The 17831-nt window shown below is 45.0% G+C and overlaps 1 protein-coding gene across 1 annotated transcript in view; it reads right to left on the reverse strand.

Moving 5' to 3' along the window:
* LOC124593951 (sialin-like) overlaps positions 1-17831 on the reverse strand; it is a 79797-nt gene that overhangs the window by 31106 nt on the left and 30860 nt on the right. Inside the window, exon 4 of the mRNA XM_047132299.1 lies at positions 12455-12539. Within this exon, the coding sequence (XP_046988255.1) occupies positions 12455-12539 (85 nt within the window). The remainder of the gene's footprint in view (positions 1-12454; positions 12540-17831) is intronic.

The raw sequence follows: 17831 nt of genomic DNA on the forward strand, positions 1-17831 counted from the left end.
CCTTGATGAACTAGTGGATGGTATGCCACGACGAATACGGGCATGCATCAACGGAAGAGGACGTGCTACTGGGTATTAGAGGTGCCAGTGTGTACAGAAATTTCGACCACAACCTCTGAAGGTCTCGCTGTGTGGTGGTACAACCTGCAATGCGCGATTTTCATGTGCAATAAAAAGAGCGGAAAAGATTTTTATGTTGATCTGTATTCCAATTTTCTGTACAGGTTCCGGAACTCTCGGAAACGAGGTGATGCAAGATTTTTTTGATGTGTTTATATATCTTCTCTGCATACTCTGTGTTTACTCTACTTTCCAAAGCTTTGTTACTTTTCCCCGATCTTTGTTTTCTCCGGCGTAGCCACCTGGTCTACTACCATAGCAGCCATTTCCTAATCACATTATCATTGTCTGCTCCATACTCACATAGCTGGTCTCCTGAAGTCTGTAACATATCCCCAGGATAGCCTCCTACGGCTTCGGTAACGGCATGATTAACTCTGTATCAAACACACGAAATACGAACGACAAACACACTTAAACGTAATACTATCCCAACATTTCTTAGTGGAACTTAACTTCTCCATCCCAGTGGAATTTAATCACTACTTTACACATTGAAAACAATTAGTAAGTGCCCTTAGTCGGAACCAGGTATAGTGCCTGTACTAAATGGCTCAGATTCACAAAGATGTAACATCTCAGCACTCTGGGTGAGATAGTTTTAAAATGGGGTGGACCCCATCCATTTTTCATTTGGGTTACTGTTTCACTGTTTTTTAATTAAAGATCAGTCCTGGTTCCTAATTCCATTCTTTCATTTCAGACATGGCTTTTATCATTGACGATGGTCTTTTCATTATTTTATGGTTTTTCTTTATCAACTGAGGAGTGTTCAAATCAGTACCAAGCCACTCCAGTTGGCATACAGTGACATTCTGTAACGTATGACACAGGTGTGCGTTGAACACTGTACTCTGAAACACTTTCTCCTCTAATGGCATTGAACCATGTCGTCAGCTATACCACAGATCAATGTCTATACTGAATCACAGAAGGGGAAAGCCTCATACCACCATCTGGTGTGGTAAGTTAGTCCTCTGCCGCCGAGCAATGTGTCAGCAGTGCGAAAGTAGCAGCAAGTGGTTTATTTAGCGTTCAAATAAGTGTAGTAGTCAAGTTGAAAATTAGCTTGAGTGTTCTTAGCGCACTTGTTTAGTTAAATCCGTCAAATCATTGTGTAGTTTCGTAATTAGCAGGGGCAGATTTGCATTTTAATATCTGTGAAGTGTAAAGTCGCGTAGTCGTCTGCCATTTGTTTATTTCTTTCAAATAGTCTTTGTACGTTACTGACAGTACCGTTAGCCTTCTGCCGCCGAGCAGTGTGTCAGCAGTGCGCAAGTAGCAGCATTACTGCATTTACTGGGCAGTCTTGGATTTTAATAACCTCTTAAATTTTGTGTCGAGTTGTTTGTGGACTCTGTAGACTAGTTCAGACGTTCTTTGCACAACAGTATTTAGCAGGGATAGGGACTGCCACTGCTGTGTTTGGATGTGGGCTGAGTTGGCATCCCTTCGCTCCCAGCTTCAGGAAGTATTGGCTTCGGTCACACAGCTTGAGGCTGTTGCCAATGGGCATCAATGTGGGGGTCTGGACGGGGGTTTTTTGGGGACGGCCAGCTTGTCCCACGCATCCCCCGATCGGAATACGGCTGTGGCTGCCCGGGGTACTGCTCACATTGAGGCTGACCCCTCACCTGTGGTACAGTGGGAGGTAGTCTCGAGGTCTGGCAGGGGGTGAAAGACATTCCAGAGGGCTGAACGGAAGGCCTCTCCAGTTTGTCTGACGAACCGGTTTCAGGCTGTGTCCCCGGCTGATACTGATCTTCGGCCGGACATAGCAACTTGTCCTGTTCCAGAAGTTGCCCCTCAAAGATCTGGGCGGTCGCAGAGGGTGGGCTTACTGGTAGTTGGGAGCTCCAACGTCAGGCGCGTAATGGGGCCCCTTAGGGATATGGCTGCAAGGGAGGGGAGAAAAACCAATATGCACTCCGTGCGCATACCGGGGGGAGTCATTCCAGATGTGGAAATGGTCCTTCCAGATGCCATGAAAGGTAGAGGGTGCACCCATCTGTAGGTTGTCACTCATGTCGGCACCAATGATGTGTGTCGCTATGGATCGGAGGAAATCCTCTCTGGCTTTTGGCGGCTATCTCATTTGATCAAGACTGCCAGTCTCGCTAACGGGATGAAAGCAGAGCTCACCATCTGCAGCATCGTCGACAGGACTGACTGCGGAACTTTGCTACAGAGCCGAGTGGAGGGTCTGAATCAGAGGCTGAGACGGTTCTGCGACCGTGTGGGCTGCAGATTCCTCGACTTGCGCCATAGGGTGGTGGGGTTTTGGGTTCCGCTGGATAGGTCAGGAGTCCACTACACACAACAGGCGGCTACACGGGTAGCAGGGGTCGTGTGGCGTGGACTGGGCTGTTTTTTAGGTTAGATGGTCTCGGGCAAGTACAGAAAGGGCAACAGCCTCAAACGGTGCAGGGCAAAGTCAGGACATGCGGGGACCAAGCAGCAATCGGTATTGTAATTGTAAACCGTCGAAGGTGCGTTGGTAAAGTACCGGAACTTCAAGCGCTGATAGAAAGCACCGAAGCTGACATCGTTATACGTACGGAAAGCTGGCTGAAGCCAGAGATAAATACTGCCGAAATTTTTACAAAGGCACACACGGTGTTTAGAAAAGATGCATTGCATGCAACCGGCTGTTAGTAGTAGTTTATCCTGTAGTGAAATAGAAGTGGATAGTTCCAGTGAATTATTTTGGGTGGAGGTTATACTCAGCAACCGAGCTAGGTTAACAAATGGCTCCTTTTACCGACATCCCGACATTACTGGACGATCAAGTGAGAGAAAATCTGGAATACATTTCAGATAAATTTCCTCAGCATGTTATAGTCTTAGGTGGAGATTTCAGTTTACCAGATACAGACTGGGACACTCAGATGTTTAGGACGGGTGGTAGGGACACAGCATCGAATGACATTCTACTGAGTGCACAATCCGAAAATTACCTCGAGCAATTAAACAGAGAACCGACTCGTGGAGATAACATCTTGGACCTACTGATAAAAAACAGACCCGCACTTTTCGACTCTGTAAGCGCAGAACAGGGAACCAGAGATCATAAGGCCGGTGCAGCATCCCTGAATATGGAAGTAAATAGGAATATAAAAAATAGGGAGGAAGGTTTATCTGTTTAACAAGAGTAATAGGAGGCAGATTTCAGACTACCTAACAGATCCAGTATTAGAATCGGAATTTAAAAGAGCTTTGGAGGACTTACGGTCATATAAGGGAGAAGGGATAGATAACATTCCATCAGAATTTCTAAAATCATTGGGGGAAGTGGCAACAAAACGACTATTCACGTTGGTGTGTAGAATATATGAGTCTGGCGACATACCATCTGACTTTCGGAAAAGCATCATCCACACATTTCGGAAGACGGCAAGAGCTGACAAGTGCGAGAATTATCGCACAATCAGCTTAACAGCTCATGCATCGAAGCTGCTTACGAGAATAATATACAGAAGAATGGAAAAAGAAAATTGAGAATGCGCTAGGTGAGGATCAGTTTGGCTTTAGGAAAAGTAAAGGGACGAGAGAGGCAATTCTGACTTTACTGCTAATAGTGGAAGCAAGGCTAAAGAAAAATCAGGACACTTTCATAGGATTTGTCGACCTGGAAAAAGCGTTCAACAATATAAAATGGTGCAAGCTGTTCGAGATTCTGAAAAAAGTAGGGGTAAGCTATAGGGAGAGACGGGTCATATACAATATGTACAACAACCAAGAGGGAATAATAAGAGTGGACGATCAAGAACGAAGTGCTCGTATTAAGAAGGGTGTAAGACAAGGCTGTAGCCTTTCGCCCCTACTCTTCAATCTGTACATCGAGGAAGCAATGATGGAAATAAAAGAAAGGTTCAGGAGTGGAATTAAAATACAAGGTGAAAGGATATCAATGATACGATTCGCTGATGACATTGCTATCCTGAGTGAAAGTGAAGAAGAATTAAATGATCTGCTGAACGGAATGAACAGTCTAATGAGTACACAGTATGGTTTGAGAGTAAATCGGAGAAAGACGAAGGTAATGAGCGATAACCTTAACATCAGGATTGATGGTCACGAAGTCAATGAAGTTAAGGAATTCTGCTACCTAGGCAGTAAAATAACCAATGACGGACGGAGCAAGGAGGACATCAAAAGCAGACTCGCTATGGCAAAAAAGGTATTTCTGGCCAAGAGAAGTCTACTAATATCAAATACCGGCCTTAATTTGAGGAAGAAATTTCTGAGGATGTACGTCTGGAGTACAGCATTGTATGGTAGTGAAACATGGACTGTGGGAAACCCTGAACAGAAGAGAATGGAAGCATTTGGGATGTGGTGCTATAGACGAATGTTGAAAATTAGGTGGACTGATAAGGTAAGGAATGAGGAGGTTCTACGCAGAATCGGAGAGGAAAGGAATATGTGGAAAACACTGATAAGGAGAAGGGGCAGGATGATAGGACATCTGGTAAGACATGAGGGAATGACTTCCATGGTACTAGAGGGAGCTGTAGAGGGCAAAAACTGTAGTGGAAGACAGAGATTGGAATACGTCAAGCAAATAATTGAGAACGTAGGTTGCAAGTGCCACTCTGAGATGAAGAGGTTAGCACAGGAAAGGAATTCGTGGCGGGCCGCACCAAACCAGTCAGTAGACTGATGGCCAAACAAAAAAAAAAAAAAAAAAACAAAAAAAAAAAAATTCTGTTCCGACACTGACAATGTTGATTGCTTATGGGAAAAGTTCAAGGCAATCGCAATATGCGTGAGACACGTACGTGCCGAGTAAAACTGTGATGGAAGGGAAAAACCCACTGTGGTTCAGCAACAAAGTTAGGAAACTACTACGAAAGCAAAGAGAGCTTCACTGCAAATTTGAACACAGCCAAAACCTCTCAGACAAACAGAAGCTAAACCATGTCAAAGTTAGCGTAAGGAGGGCTATGCGTGAAGCGTTCAGTGAATTCGAAAAGTAAAATTCTTAGTACCGACTTGATAGAAAATCCTAGGAAGTTATGGTCTTACGTTAAATCAGTAAGTGGATCGAAACAGCATATCCAGACACTCTTGGACGATAATGGTATTGAAATAGAGAATGACACGCGTAAAGCTGAAATACTGAACACCTTCTTCCAAAGCTGTTTCACAGAGGAAGACCGCACTGTAGTTCCTTGTCTAAATCCTCGTACGAACGAAAAAATGGCTGACATCGAAATAAGTGTCCAAGGAATAGAAAAGTAATTGAAATCACTCAACAGAGGAAAGTCCACTGGACCTGACGGGGCACCAATTCGATTCTACACAGAGTACGAGAAATAACTTGCCCCCCTTCTAACAGCCGTGTACCAGAAGTCTCTAGAGGAACGGAAGGTTCCAAATCATTGTGAAAGAGCACAGGTAGTTCCAGTTTTCAAGAAGTTTCGTCGAGCAGATGCGCAAAACTGTAGGCCTATATATCTGACATCCATCTGTTGTAGAATTTTAGAACACGTTTTCTGCTCGCGTATCATGTTATTTCTGGGAACCCAGAATCTACTCTGTAGGAATCAACATGGATTCCGGAAACAGCGATCGTGTAAGACCCAACTCGCTTTATTTGTTTATGAGACCCAGAAAATATCAGATACAGGCTCCCAGGTAGATGCCATTTTCCTTGACTTCCAGTTGGCGTTCGATACAGTTATGCACTGTCGCCTGATAAACAAAGTAAGAGCCTACGGAATATCAGACCAGCTGTGCGGCTTTATTGAAGAGTTTTTAGCGAACAAAGTACAGCATAGAATGAAATTTTCACTCTACAACGGAGTGTGCGCTGATGTGAAACTTCCTGGCAGATTAAAACGGTGTGCTGGACCGAGACTCGAACTCGAGACCTTTGCCTTTCGCGGGCAAGTGCTCTACCAACTGAGCTACCCAAGCACGACTCACGCTCCGTCTTCACAGCTTTAATTCCGCCAGTACCTCGTCCCCTACCTTCCAAACTTCACAGAAGCAGGAGAGTTGTGAGTCGTGCTTGGGTAGCTCAGTTGGTAGAGCACTTGTCCGCGAAAGGCAAAGGTCCCGAGTTCGAGTCTCGGTCCGTCACACCGTTTCAATGTGCCAGGAAGTTTCAGAGCACAGCATGTTGTTCTCAATGTAGAGACGTCTACAGACGTTAAAGTAACCTCTGGCGTGTCACAGGGGAGTGTTATGGGACCATTGCTTTTCACAATATATATATAAATGACCTAGTAAAAAATGGTTCAAATGGCTCTGAGCACTTTGGGACTCAACTGCTGAGGTCATTAGTCCCCTAGAACTTAGAACTAGTTAAACCTAACTAACCTAAGGACATCACAAACATCCATGCCCGAGGCAGGATTCGAACCTGCGACCGCAGCGGTCTTGCGGTTCCAGACTGCAGCGCCTTTAACCGCACGGCCACTTCGGCCGGCCTAAATGACCTAGTAGATAGTGTCGGAAGTTCCATGCGTCTTTTCGCGGTTGATGCTGTAGTATAAGAGAAGTTGCAGCATTAGAAAATTGCAGCGAAATGCAGGAAGTTCTGCAGCGGATAGGCACTTGGTGCAGGGAGTGGCAACTGACCCTTAACATAGACAAACGTAATGTATTGGGAATACATAGAAAGAAGGATCCTTTATTGTATGATTACATGATAGTGGAAAAAACATTGGTAGCAGTTACTTCTGTAAAATATCTGGGAGTATGCGTACGGAACGGTTTGGAGGGGAATGATCATACAAAATTAATTGTTGGTAAGGCGGGTGCCAGGTTTAGATTCATTGGGAGAGTCCTTAGAAAATGTAGTCCATCAACAAAGGAGGTGGCTTACAAACCACTCGTTCGACCTATACTTGAGTATTGCTTATCAGTGTGGGATCCGTACCAAGTCGGGTTGACAGAGGAGATAGAGAAGATCCAAAGAGGAGCGGCGCGTTTTGTCACATGGTTATTTTGTATGCGCGATAGTGTTGTCGATATGTTTAGCAAACTCTTGTGGGAGACTCAGCAGGAGAGGCGCTCTGCATCGCTTTGTAGCTTGCTGTCCAGGTTTCGAGAGGGTGCGTTTCTGGTTGAGGTATCGAATATATTGCTTCCCCCTACTTATTCCTCCCAAGAGGATCACGAATGTAAAATTGGAGAATTATTCGAGCGCGCACGGGGGCTTCCGGCAGTCGTTCTTCCCGCGAACCATACGCGACTGGAACAGGAAAGGGAGGTAATGACAGTGGCACGTAAAGTGCACTTCGCCACACGCCGTTGGTTGGCTTTCAGAGTATAAATGTAGATGTAGATGTAGATAAGGCGTAAATGTCGGAAACGTGGCCACCTACACGTGGTTTCACAGTCCTTCAACCACTTTCACAAACACTTACGACAGTTTCATGAGAAGAGACGACCTACTTAGCTTTTTCCGAGGTACCTCCCAGGCCAAGAGCATAAACATCTGTCCTCGGTGGAAGTCACCTGGATCGGTGGATTTTTTCATTTTCGGGCAGTATCGTCGCGAGAATCGTTTCTCCACATTCGCCTCCGCTTACCTTCTTACACACTTATTTTTCCGCGTCACGTGCGCGCAGCGCCAGCAGGTAGCATTATCGTCGCAGTAGGTCGTGGTCATAAGGTTTTGGTGTATTAGTTTATACTCAGCCCCGTGTAAGTATGTTGTTGGCATCATGGTAGATATCAGTGGCGCCTTCGACAACCTGTGGTGGCCTTCGCTCTTCTCCTGCCTTCGGGAGAAGGGATGTCCAGGGCTGCTATATGGGTGTTTGAGGAGCTATTGTGAAGATCGGGAGGTATGGCTATCATCCCCTAGCGGGAAAGTCCGGAAAACCATCACCAAGGGTTGCCCCCAGGGCTCCGTGGTGGGTCCCCTTTTTTGGGACATCCACATGGAGCCTCTTCTGGAAAGCCTGCAACGGAGTGAAGAAGTGCTAGAGGTGATAGCCTACGCTGACGACCTCCTCCTGCTGGTCGGCGGCCGAAGTCGCGAGGATATAGAACCCAAAATAGAGCGAGCACTAAATAAACTACAACTATGGTGCCGCAACACCAAAATGACGATCTCACCAAGCAAGTCGACGTACCTGCTACTTAAAGGACAATTAACGAGAAACCCGACTGTGAGAATTGACGGTACGCCCGTTTTACGGAGACGAGAAACGCGCTACCTAGGAATCATCATCGATGAAAGGTGGAACTTTGCAAGGCACATAGAAACCGTAACCCAGAAAGCCCTACAATTATTAAATAACCTGATCTCCATAGGACACAAGAGATTCCACCTTCCGCCCCATTTAATCAAACTTTACCACAATAGTATACTGACATCCATAGTGGGTTACGGCTCAGGAGTCTGGGCTCACAGGCTCACGAGGGTGGTGCCTGCCATGACGGTGAGGAGAGTACAAAGAAACATGATATTAAGGTCCGTAGGAGCATATAGAACTTCTCCGGGCGGAGCACTGCTAATCATAATGGGGCATAGATATTAAGATTAGGGAGCAGGCCGCTTGGTACTGGGCCAGAAAGGGTATTAACACAAAAGTAGAGGAAATTATGGGGGTAATAGTCAGGGAAAAAGGAGAGATAAGGGAAAGAGGGATAGATCTATGGCAGGAGATATGGGAGTTAGATGAAACTGGTAGAAGAACCTTTCAGTTCCTACCAGACGTTAAGGAAAGACTAAAAATGAAGTATTTCGAGCCAAGTAGGGGTTTGTTCCACTTCCTCACCGGTCATGGCCCATATCCGACTTATCTAAGTAGATTTGGGAAAAGGGCGACGCCTGCGTGCGACTGTGGTGCACCGGAGGGTACTCCTGGCCATGTGGTTTACGAGTGCCCCCTTTTCGATGATGTAGCCGGGACAATTAGACGACAACTACCGAATACAAATACCTATGACCTTTTGAGACAAGAGGAGACTTTTCAAAGACTAAACATACTAGCCAACGAGGTATCACAAAAAGTATTAAAAGCTTTTTTGAGAGACCTACAAGCCTAGTTAAATAAAAACCACTGATTGCGACCACAGCTCCGGTCCCATACCGCCCGTTCGTGGATAGGTCGACTTCACAGTTGGAATCCGCCACGACCGGGACTAGGGGGACTGGGGTAATCCCGAATAGGACAACGCACCAACTTTGACTTAGAATAGGGAGCAGATTTAGGCAATTAGAATAGGATAGTAAATTAGGAACCTGCAGCGATAAACCGTCCTTGCCTGCCCTGTGCCAGGGGCACGCCCATAGGGATTAGCTCTATGGGCAAGGCTTCCAAAGTAGGTTTATAAATTACACTGGCACAATTGTAACGCTGCAGGCAGTTAGTACTAACCCTTTCGTAGTAACTAGAAGTTAAGCTAACTTAGAATAAGAAGTAGTCTGCCTAGTACTAACCACATAACTGTCTGTAATTAAGTAAAATGTAGAAGCTGCCATTGTATAAAGTAGGAACATAGGACCCACTAATCATTAAGGTGGTGGGTCAATCATGTATAATTATTATTGTGTTATGAATAAAGAATTTTTTTTTTTAAAAAAAAAAAACGCCAAAGAAGCCGGTGTAAGAATGTGTATTCAAATACAATGTAAACAGGCAAAAGACAGCGCGGCGGTCAGCGACGCTAATGTAAGACAACAAGTGTCTGGCGCAGTTGTTAGTTCGGTTACTGCTGCTACAACGGCAGGTTATCAAGACATTAGTGAGTTTGGACGTGGTGTTATAGTCGGCGCACGAGCGATGGGACACAGAATCTACTAGGTAGCGATGAAGTGGGTATTTTCCCGTACGACCATTCGCGAGTATACTGTGCATATTAGGAATCCGGTAAAACATCAGATCTCCGACATCGCTGCGGCCGGAAAAAGATCCTGCAAGAACGGGACAAACGACGATTGAAGTGAATCGTTCAAGGTGTCAGAAGTGCAACCCTTCCGCAAATTGCTGGAGATTTCAATGCTGGGCCATCAAAAAGTGTCAGTGTGTCTACCATGCAACGAAACATCATCGATATGGGCTTCTGGTGCCAAAGACCCACTATGTACCATTGATGACTGCAGGACACAAAGCTTTACGCCTCGTCTGGGCCCGTCAACACTGACAGTGGACTGTTGATGACTGGAAACGTGTTGCCTGGTCCGTAGAGTCTCGTTTCAAATTGAATCGAGCGGATGGACGTGTGTGTGTATGGAGACTACCTCATGAATCCATGGACCCTGCATGTCAGCACGGGACTGTCCAAGCTGGTGGAGGCTCTGTAATGGTGTGGGACATGTGCAGTGGGAGTGATATGGGATTCCTTACACGTCTAGATACGACTCTGACAGGAGACACGTCCGTAAGTATCCTATCTGATCAGCCGCATCCATTCATGTCCATTGTGCATTGTGGCGGACTTGGCCAATTCCAGCAGAACAATGCGACACCCCAAACGACCATAATTGCTACAGAGAGGCTCCAGAACACTCTTCCGCGTTTAAACATTTCCGCTGGCCACCAAACTCCACAAATATGAACATTATTGGGGATATCTGGGATTCCTTTCAACGTGCTGTTCAGATGAGATCTCCAACCCCTCATAATCTTACGGATTTATGGACAGTCTTGCAGGATTCATGGTTTCAGTTCCCTCCAACACTACTTCAGACATTAGTCGAGTCCATGCCACGGGCTGCGGCACTTCTGTGTGCTAATGGAGGCCCTACACGATATTAGGCAGGTGTACTAGTTTCCATGTTTCTTCAGTGTACTATGCAGAGTGTTCGGGCTGTAGATGTATACAAATAAATGCTTATAACGAAAAAATTCGTTATTTTATGTAGTTGGATGAATACGCAATTAGTGGAGGCACACTAAAAGTGTGATCTTCACCATTTTATGAACAGCGCTAAGTGTGTGCGTACAAGAAGGGAATAGAACCAGGATACTGCAACATGCAAATTCACTATCAGTGGGGAAAACTCTTAGAGAAACTGCAAGTTTGATTGCAAATTCTGTGAAACATCCTAAGACGCTTGTGAATGATAAGACTGTTTGTTGAACGTGTGTCCGAATCATTCACTAGAAGCCCACGTAAATCCATTAGACACCCCAATAGGGTAACAAATCGTCCCCCTTCCGACGGTGCACTACATTGTGCATAAATATCTCTGGTTGGGTGCTTACAAACTTCAGCTTTTCATCACATTAAGCCTGAGGATCACTACAGACAATCTGATTTTGTTACGGAAATGATGCATCATATAGACGAAAACAACGATTACCTCAACGAAGTGGTATTCAGGTCTTTCATGTCTGTTGCAAAGATAACGGTTATAACTGATGAATATGTGGAAGGGAAACACCCGGAGAAGTAATTGAGTACGAAAGGGTCGTACTAGAAAATTGATGTGTGGTTGGACTTCCATAAACGTGATGTGTTTACGGCGTCTACAGTGACATGGCACGCTAATCTCGACATGTTGGCGAGCAACGCAGATACACAAGTGCCCCCCCCTCCCCCAGTATCATGTGTATGTTGTAACACGTACCCATGAGACGTTACCTAAGCTTTGGATCGGTAGACCGGGTTTCGTCGCCTGGATCTCTCGGTATTCTTTTCAGTTCCGCTGGGTTTCGACGATTAAGGGCTTATCAGTAACATCGTTTACTGAGCAAGGGTTCGAGATCTGGTAGGCCTCACACAACTGATCGACAGTAGAGTGGAGGGCCGACCGGAGTAGCCGAACGGTTCTAGGCGCTACAGTCTGGAACCGCGCGCCCGCAACGGTCGCAGGTTCGAATCCTGCCTCGGGCATGGTTGTGTGTGATGTTCTTAGGTTAGTTAGGTTTAAGTAGTTCTAAGTTCTAGGGGACTGATGACCTCAGAAGTTAAGTCCCATAGTGCTCAGAGCCATTTGAACCATTTTTTTACAGTGGAGGCCATAATGCCTCTCGTGCTTGTGAACATGTGGCGAGACGTGGAGTACCTTTTCGATACATGTCGAGCTACAAAATATGCCCACACTCAGTTGCAATAAGATGCGTGAAAATGTTTGTGATGCTGTGTTCCATGTTGGAAAAATAGAGCTATAAGCTTTAATAGCTATTTAAATACAAACAAAAGTTTTTGCATACACCATGCATATACATGCTTCCCTGTAATTTGTTCAAAGTAATTTCCTCACATCATGTTAGCATATACTAATGATATACCGAATGTAAAGAAGCATGGAAGCAATAAATTTACAGTTTATAATGTAACGTACTGAACAGTGTAAATGATGAGAAACACAGTTTTGCACACGCTTCACACCAAATGCTAAAATAGTCAAATTTGCTCTTACCCATGAATGCGCTCATAAATTTCCCCCTTTCATTGGTTGGTATCCATCTCGAGATAATGTAGCTGAGAGATGGAAAGCAGAAGCCCTAACGACACAAAATTACATGTGCTATTTCTCGTCATGAACTTTCTTAAGGAACAAAATGGTTTATAGAGCCATTAACCATCTACGAGGGCCATTTTAAAAGTAAGGCTGTTTTTCTGGCGAGCATCACAGTTCTCAGTAGCTACGTCACAGATCTTCCCAAGCTTTGGTTCCAGTATAGCTAACAGCGACCAGGAAGGATAACGCACTAATAATTCGCACGATCTTACGTTATGTGCCAAAGTTAATAATCCATCAAGATGTGAAATTCGTAGTGTAATACAGTTGATAAATTGAAAAGAAAATCAGCCGTATCGACATTTACAGCCAGGTAATCAAAGTTTAGAGGCAAATGTGGTGAATCAGATTTCGGTTGGATTATGGTGTGTAATGTTGAATGGTAGTGGAACGAATATTCTTGATGAAGAACCATCAGGCCGACCTTCAGCTGTGACTGACAAATTGAAGGACTGAGGAAAAATTTCGGCAGAATAGACGTTTCATTATTGACATACTGGGATTGTGGTTTCCTGAATCTTCACGATCGGTTCTGTATCAGATTGTTGGTGGAGGAGCATAGAAAAGTGTGAGTCGCTTGGGTTCCTCGACTTTCGACAGCCGGACGAAAGAAACAACGAATGTTCGATATTTCTCACTGGATATGGCAAGAAAGGCTGGGAGTCTTTGAACCACAGCGTTACTGATGACGTGTTTTACGTTTCGCATCGAAGGCCAGAAAAAAAGTGCCAGGCCATCGAATGCCATCATTCACGATACCAAAAGAAACATTAAAGTGCCAGATAAATTGCGGAAACCAAAAAACTTATGGCCGCAGTGCTTCCTAGTCCACCGACAGCATGCCTAGAGGAGAGACCATAAATGCAACAGCCTATATACTGACAGGCTCTTCACCAAAACACGAGTCGCCTGAAAACAAAGGTAGTGAACTGCTGCAGAGGCGGAGTTGTACTCGTATTTCTTGACGATAATACTCGCCCACGGTGCGTTGATGAATGATTTGATTCAACGGTTTAATTTGGAAATTTTTGAAACATTCGCCCTATAGGCTGACGTATCACCGAGCAATCATCACGAATTTTTCAAATTGATGGATTTTTGTATGGAAAGCATTAAGGAAGTGGCAACGAACTCAAAGAGGATATTACTAACTGGTTTGAGAATTTAGCGTAATTGCTATGCAGAAAGCTTAGGAAAGCTTGTGGAGTGCTACGACAAATGTCTTAGTGTAAACAGCACTACGTAGAAAAATAGTTAAGATATCAAAATAGTTGCAAAGCGATTTGTTGAATTATCTTGAATGAAAATTTCTGGAGAAACAAACGCTCTTTATTTTTAGAATGGCCCTCATAAATACTGTTTTTGTGAATAATATAAAATTATATTACACTTAAATTTATTCACTTTATATGGATGTCATTTGAGGGCTGCGACCGTATATTAAGATTTTTATGAAATAATACACTCCTGGAAATTGAAATAAGAACACCGTGAATTCATTTTCCCAGGAAGGGGAAACTTTATTGACACATTCCTGGGGTCAGATACATCACATGATCACTCTGACAGAACCACAGGCACATAGACACAGGCAACAGAGCATGCACAATGTCGGCACTAGTACAGTGTATATATACCTTTCGCAGCAATGCAGGCTGCTATTCTCCCATGGAGACGATCGTAGAGATGCTGGATGTAGTCCTGTGGAACGGCTTGCCATGCCATTTCCACCTGGCGCCTCAGTTGGACCAGCGTTCGTGCTGGACGTGCAGACCGCGTGAGACGACGCTTCATCCAGTCCCAAACATGCTCAATGGGGGACAGATCCGGAGATCTTGCTGGCCAGGGTAGTTGACTTACACCTTCTAGAGCACGTTGGGTGGCACGGGATACATGCGGACGTGCACTGTCCTGTTGGAACAGCAAGTTCCCTTGCCGGTCTAGGAATGGTAGAACGATGGGTTCGATGACGGTTTGGATGTACCGTGCACTATTCAGTGTCCCCTCGACGATCACCAGTGGTGTACGGCCAGTGTAGGAGATCGCTCCCCACACCATGATGCCGGGTGTTGGCCCTGTGTGCCTCGGTCGTATGCAATCCTGATTGTGGCGCTCACCTGCACGGCGCCAAACACGCATACGACCATCATTGGCACCAAGGCAGAAGCGACTCTCATCGCTGAAGACGACACGTCTCCATTCGTGCCTCCATTCACGCCTGTCGCGACGCCACTGGAGGCGGGCTGCACGATGTTGGGGCGTGAGTGGAAGACGGCCTAACGGTGTGCGGGACCGTAGCCCAGCTTCATGGAGACGGTTGCGAATGGTCCTCGCCGATACCCCAGGAGCAACAGTGTCCCTAATTTGCTGGGAAGTGGCGGTACGGTCCCCTACGGCACTGCGTAGGATCCTACGGTCTTGGCGTGGATCCGTGCGTCGCTGCGGTCCAGTCCCAGGTCGACGGGCACGTGCACCTTCCGCCGAGCACTGGCGACAACATCGATGTACTGTGGAGACCTCACGCCCCACGTGTTGAGCAATTCGGCGGTACGTCCACCCGGCCTCCCGCATGCCCACTATACGCCCTCGCTCAAAGTCCGTCAACTGCACATACGGTTCACGTCCACGCTGTCGCGGCATGCTACCAGTGTTAAAGACTGCGATGGAGCTCCGTATGCCACGGCAAACTGGCTGACACTGACGGCGGCGGTGCACAAATGCTGCGCAGCTAGCGCCATTCGACGGCCAACACCGCGGTTCCTGGTGTGTCCGCTGTGCCGTGCGTGTGATCATTGCTTGTACAGCCCTCTCGCAGTGTCCGGAGCAAGTATGGTGGGTCTGACACACCGGTGTCAATGTGTTCTTTTTTCCATTTCCAGGAGTGTATATACTGCACGACCATTTGTTGCTAATATTTTATTAGCACGGCGGTCTTCGGTAGCATGCTGCCATCATCAGATGCATTTACAGTTACTTTTACATTGTAATTAGTATGAAGTTAGTTTCTTGCCTTTGTGTGATAGTGAGGTTATGCGTAGCATAAGACACCTCTTCAGGGAGATATACATCCTATAATATCTACATTATGTGATAAGCATGACTGATCATCTTGTTAGCGCACTTAATTACATTCTTGTTGGTAATTTCACTGTCTGGCACAAAGAGCACAGAATTAAGTACATCAAAACTTAGCACTTTCACAATGATTTGTTTACATTACAATAAAGAGTCCTAAAAGTTAAACTAAAAGGTTTCTACAGTTAAAACAGTAGTATGCAATGGAGATTCTTTTAATGTAATACGCATTCAACACTAGAAAAGTTTTTAAAGAAGTTACTATTATTATTTTCAAGTTTATCATTTAGTAACGTATCTCCATGTAATGTGCTGTGAATAAATATTTCCAATTCTCCATATAAATCCATTTGTTGTTCCTTATCCATTTATGTCATATGTAAAGATCACGTGCACTGTCATGGAATGTGTGGCTTGTAATTTTTGTGTGGGTGGCTCTTGCTGATTTATTATGGTTGTCAGTGTACCACTGTATCTTTCTTGGAATTCTCGCCCGGTTTCACCTACATAGAGGGCTTTGCAGGTACTACATATTATTTTGTAAATTACTTGTTGTGAATGTTCATTTGTATGTGTGTTAATATTGTGTGTGTGTGTGTTTGTGTTTGTGTGTGTATGTATGTGTGTGTGTGTGTGTGTGTGTGTGTTTGTGGTTTGTTATGTCTTGTGAAGGCACAGTTAAAGTTATGCAGACTGAAAATGTTTGCTATGTGGTAGGAGAGTTTGCCTGTGAAAGGAATGCAAGTAGTGAATCTCCTTTTCATTTTCTGTCTGAATGTTGGTTTAATAGAGCTTTTCTTTTTTGAGTAAAGCTGACAATTAGTATATCATCGTAACCATTTGATGTAGCTGTTTGCTCGACTGCACTGAGATCACCAAGCTTTGGATATTAATCCATTTGTATACTGCTGAATCTGTTAACTAATGCTCTGCATACATGTCCAACATGGGGTGGCAAGATGAGCTGTGTATAGTGGTAGTTGTTGCAGTTGTATTTCTGTGAACTTTGAAGGTTTGTGAATTGTTTTATTTCTTGATGTTAAGGTTTAGAAAATTGATGCTTCGATTGTTTTCATATTCCACCACGAAGTTTATATTTCTATCCTGCTTCCTGAATGTTTCTAGTGTAAACTTATAATAATATTTCTTTTCAAAGTCTACATTTATTGTTAGAACAAAGGATGTTCATTTAGTGTACATATATGGGTTAATTTTGCTAAATGGGAACAAACTGCAAGAAACGATCTCTGAGCAAACAGGTCATATGAATATATGACCGGAAATGCGTTTCATGGGAGGAGCATAAGATTGGATTTTAGTATCCCATCGAAAATGAAGTGATCAGAGATGGAGCATAACCTCAGAATACGGAAGGATGGGGAAGGAAAGCGGCTGTGCCTTTTAAAGGGAAGCGTTCTGGTATTTGTCTGGAGCGATTTAGGGAAATCACAGGAAACCTAAATCTGGATGGCCAGGGGATTTGAACTGCCATCCTCCAGAATGCGTACTCACCACTGCACCATCTCTCTTAGTATGTGTTCCACGGAAACTTGGAGATAATATGATCTCTGACACTGACCCTGGTATCAGCTCCAGACAGGAGGCTGGCCACCAGGATTAATCCAGACGACTGTACAAAACTTTCTACACACAGTTTCCACTATCCGTATCACTTACGATGCATGCAGGACTCATTACCTACAGACATAGCTTTGAGGCGATGGTTTTGTCGCTGGTTCAACGTGTAGGCCACCATGATGCTGGGATTTGTCACCTATCCCATACACTGGTGAGACTATCTTAACATGCAGCAGTATCGTCAACCTTCACAACATCCACCTGTGGGCTAAGAAGAACCCCTATGAGATTTTCACTCTGCAGCGGAGTGTGCGCTGATATGAAACTTCCTGGCAGATTAAAACTGTGTGCCCGACCGAGACTCGAACTCGGGACCTTTGCCTTTCGCGGGAGAACTTCTGTAAAATTTGGAAGGTAGGAGACGAGGTACTGGCAGAAGTAAAGCTGTGAGTACCGGGCGTGAGTCGTGCTTCGGTAGCTCAGTTGATAGAGCACTTGCCCGCGAAAGGCAAATGTCCCGAGTTCGAGTCTCGGTCGGGCACACAGTTTTAATCTGCCAGGAAGTTTCAAGAATCCCTATGGTATATTGGTAGTGTACCATCGGCATCGATTCAGCTTCGAT

Source organism: Schistocerca americana, chromosome 2 (assembly GCF_021461395.2).
Source record: "Schistocerca americana isolate TAMUIC-IGC-003095 chromosome 2, iqSchAmer2.1, whole genome shotgun sequence".
NCBI lineage: Eukaryota > Metazoa > Arthropoda > Insecta > Orthoptera > Acrididae > Schistocerca > Schistocerca americana.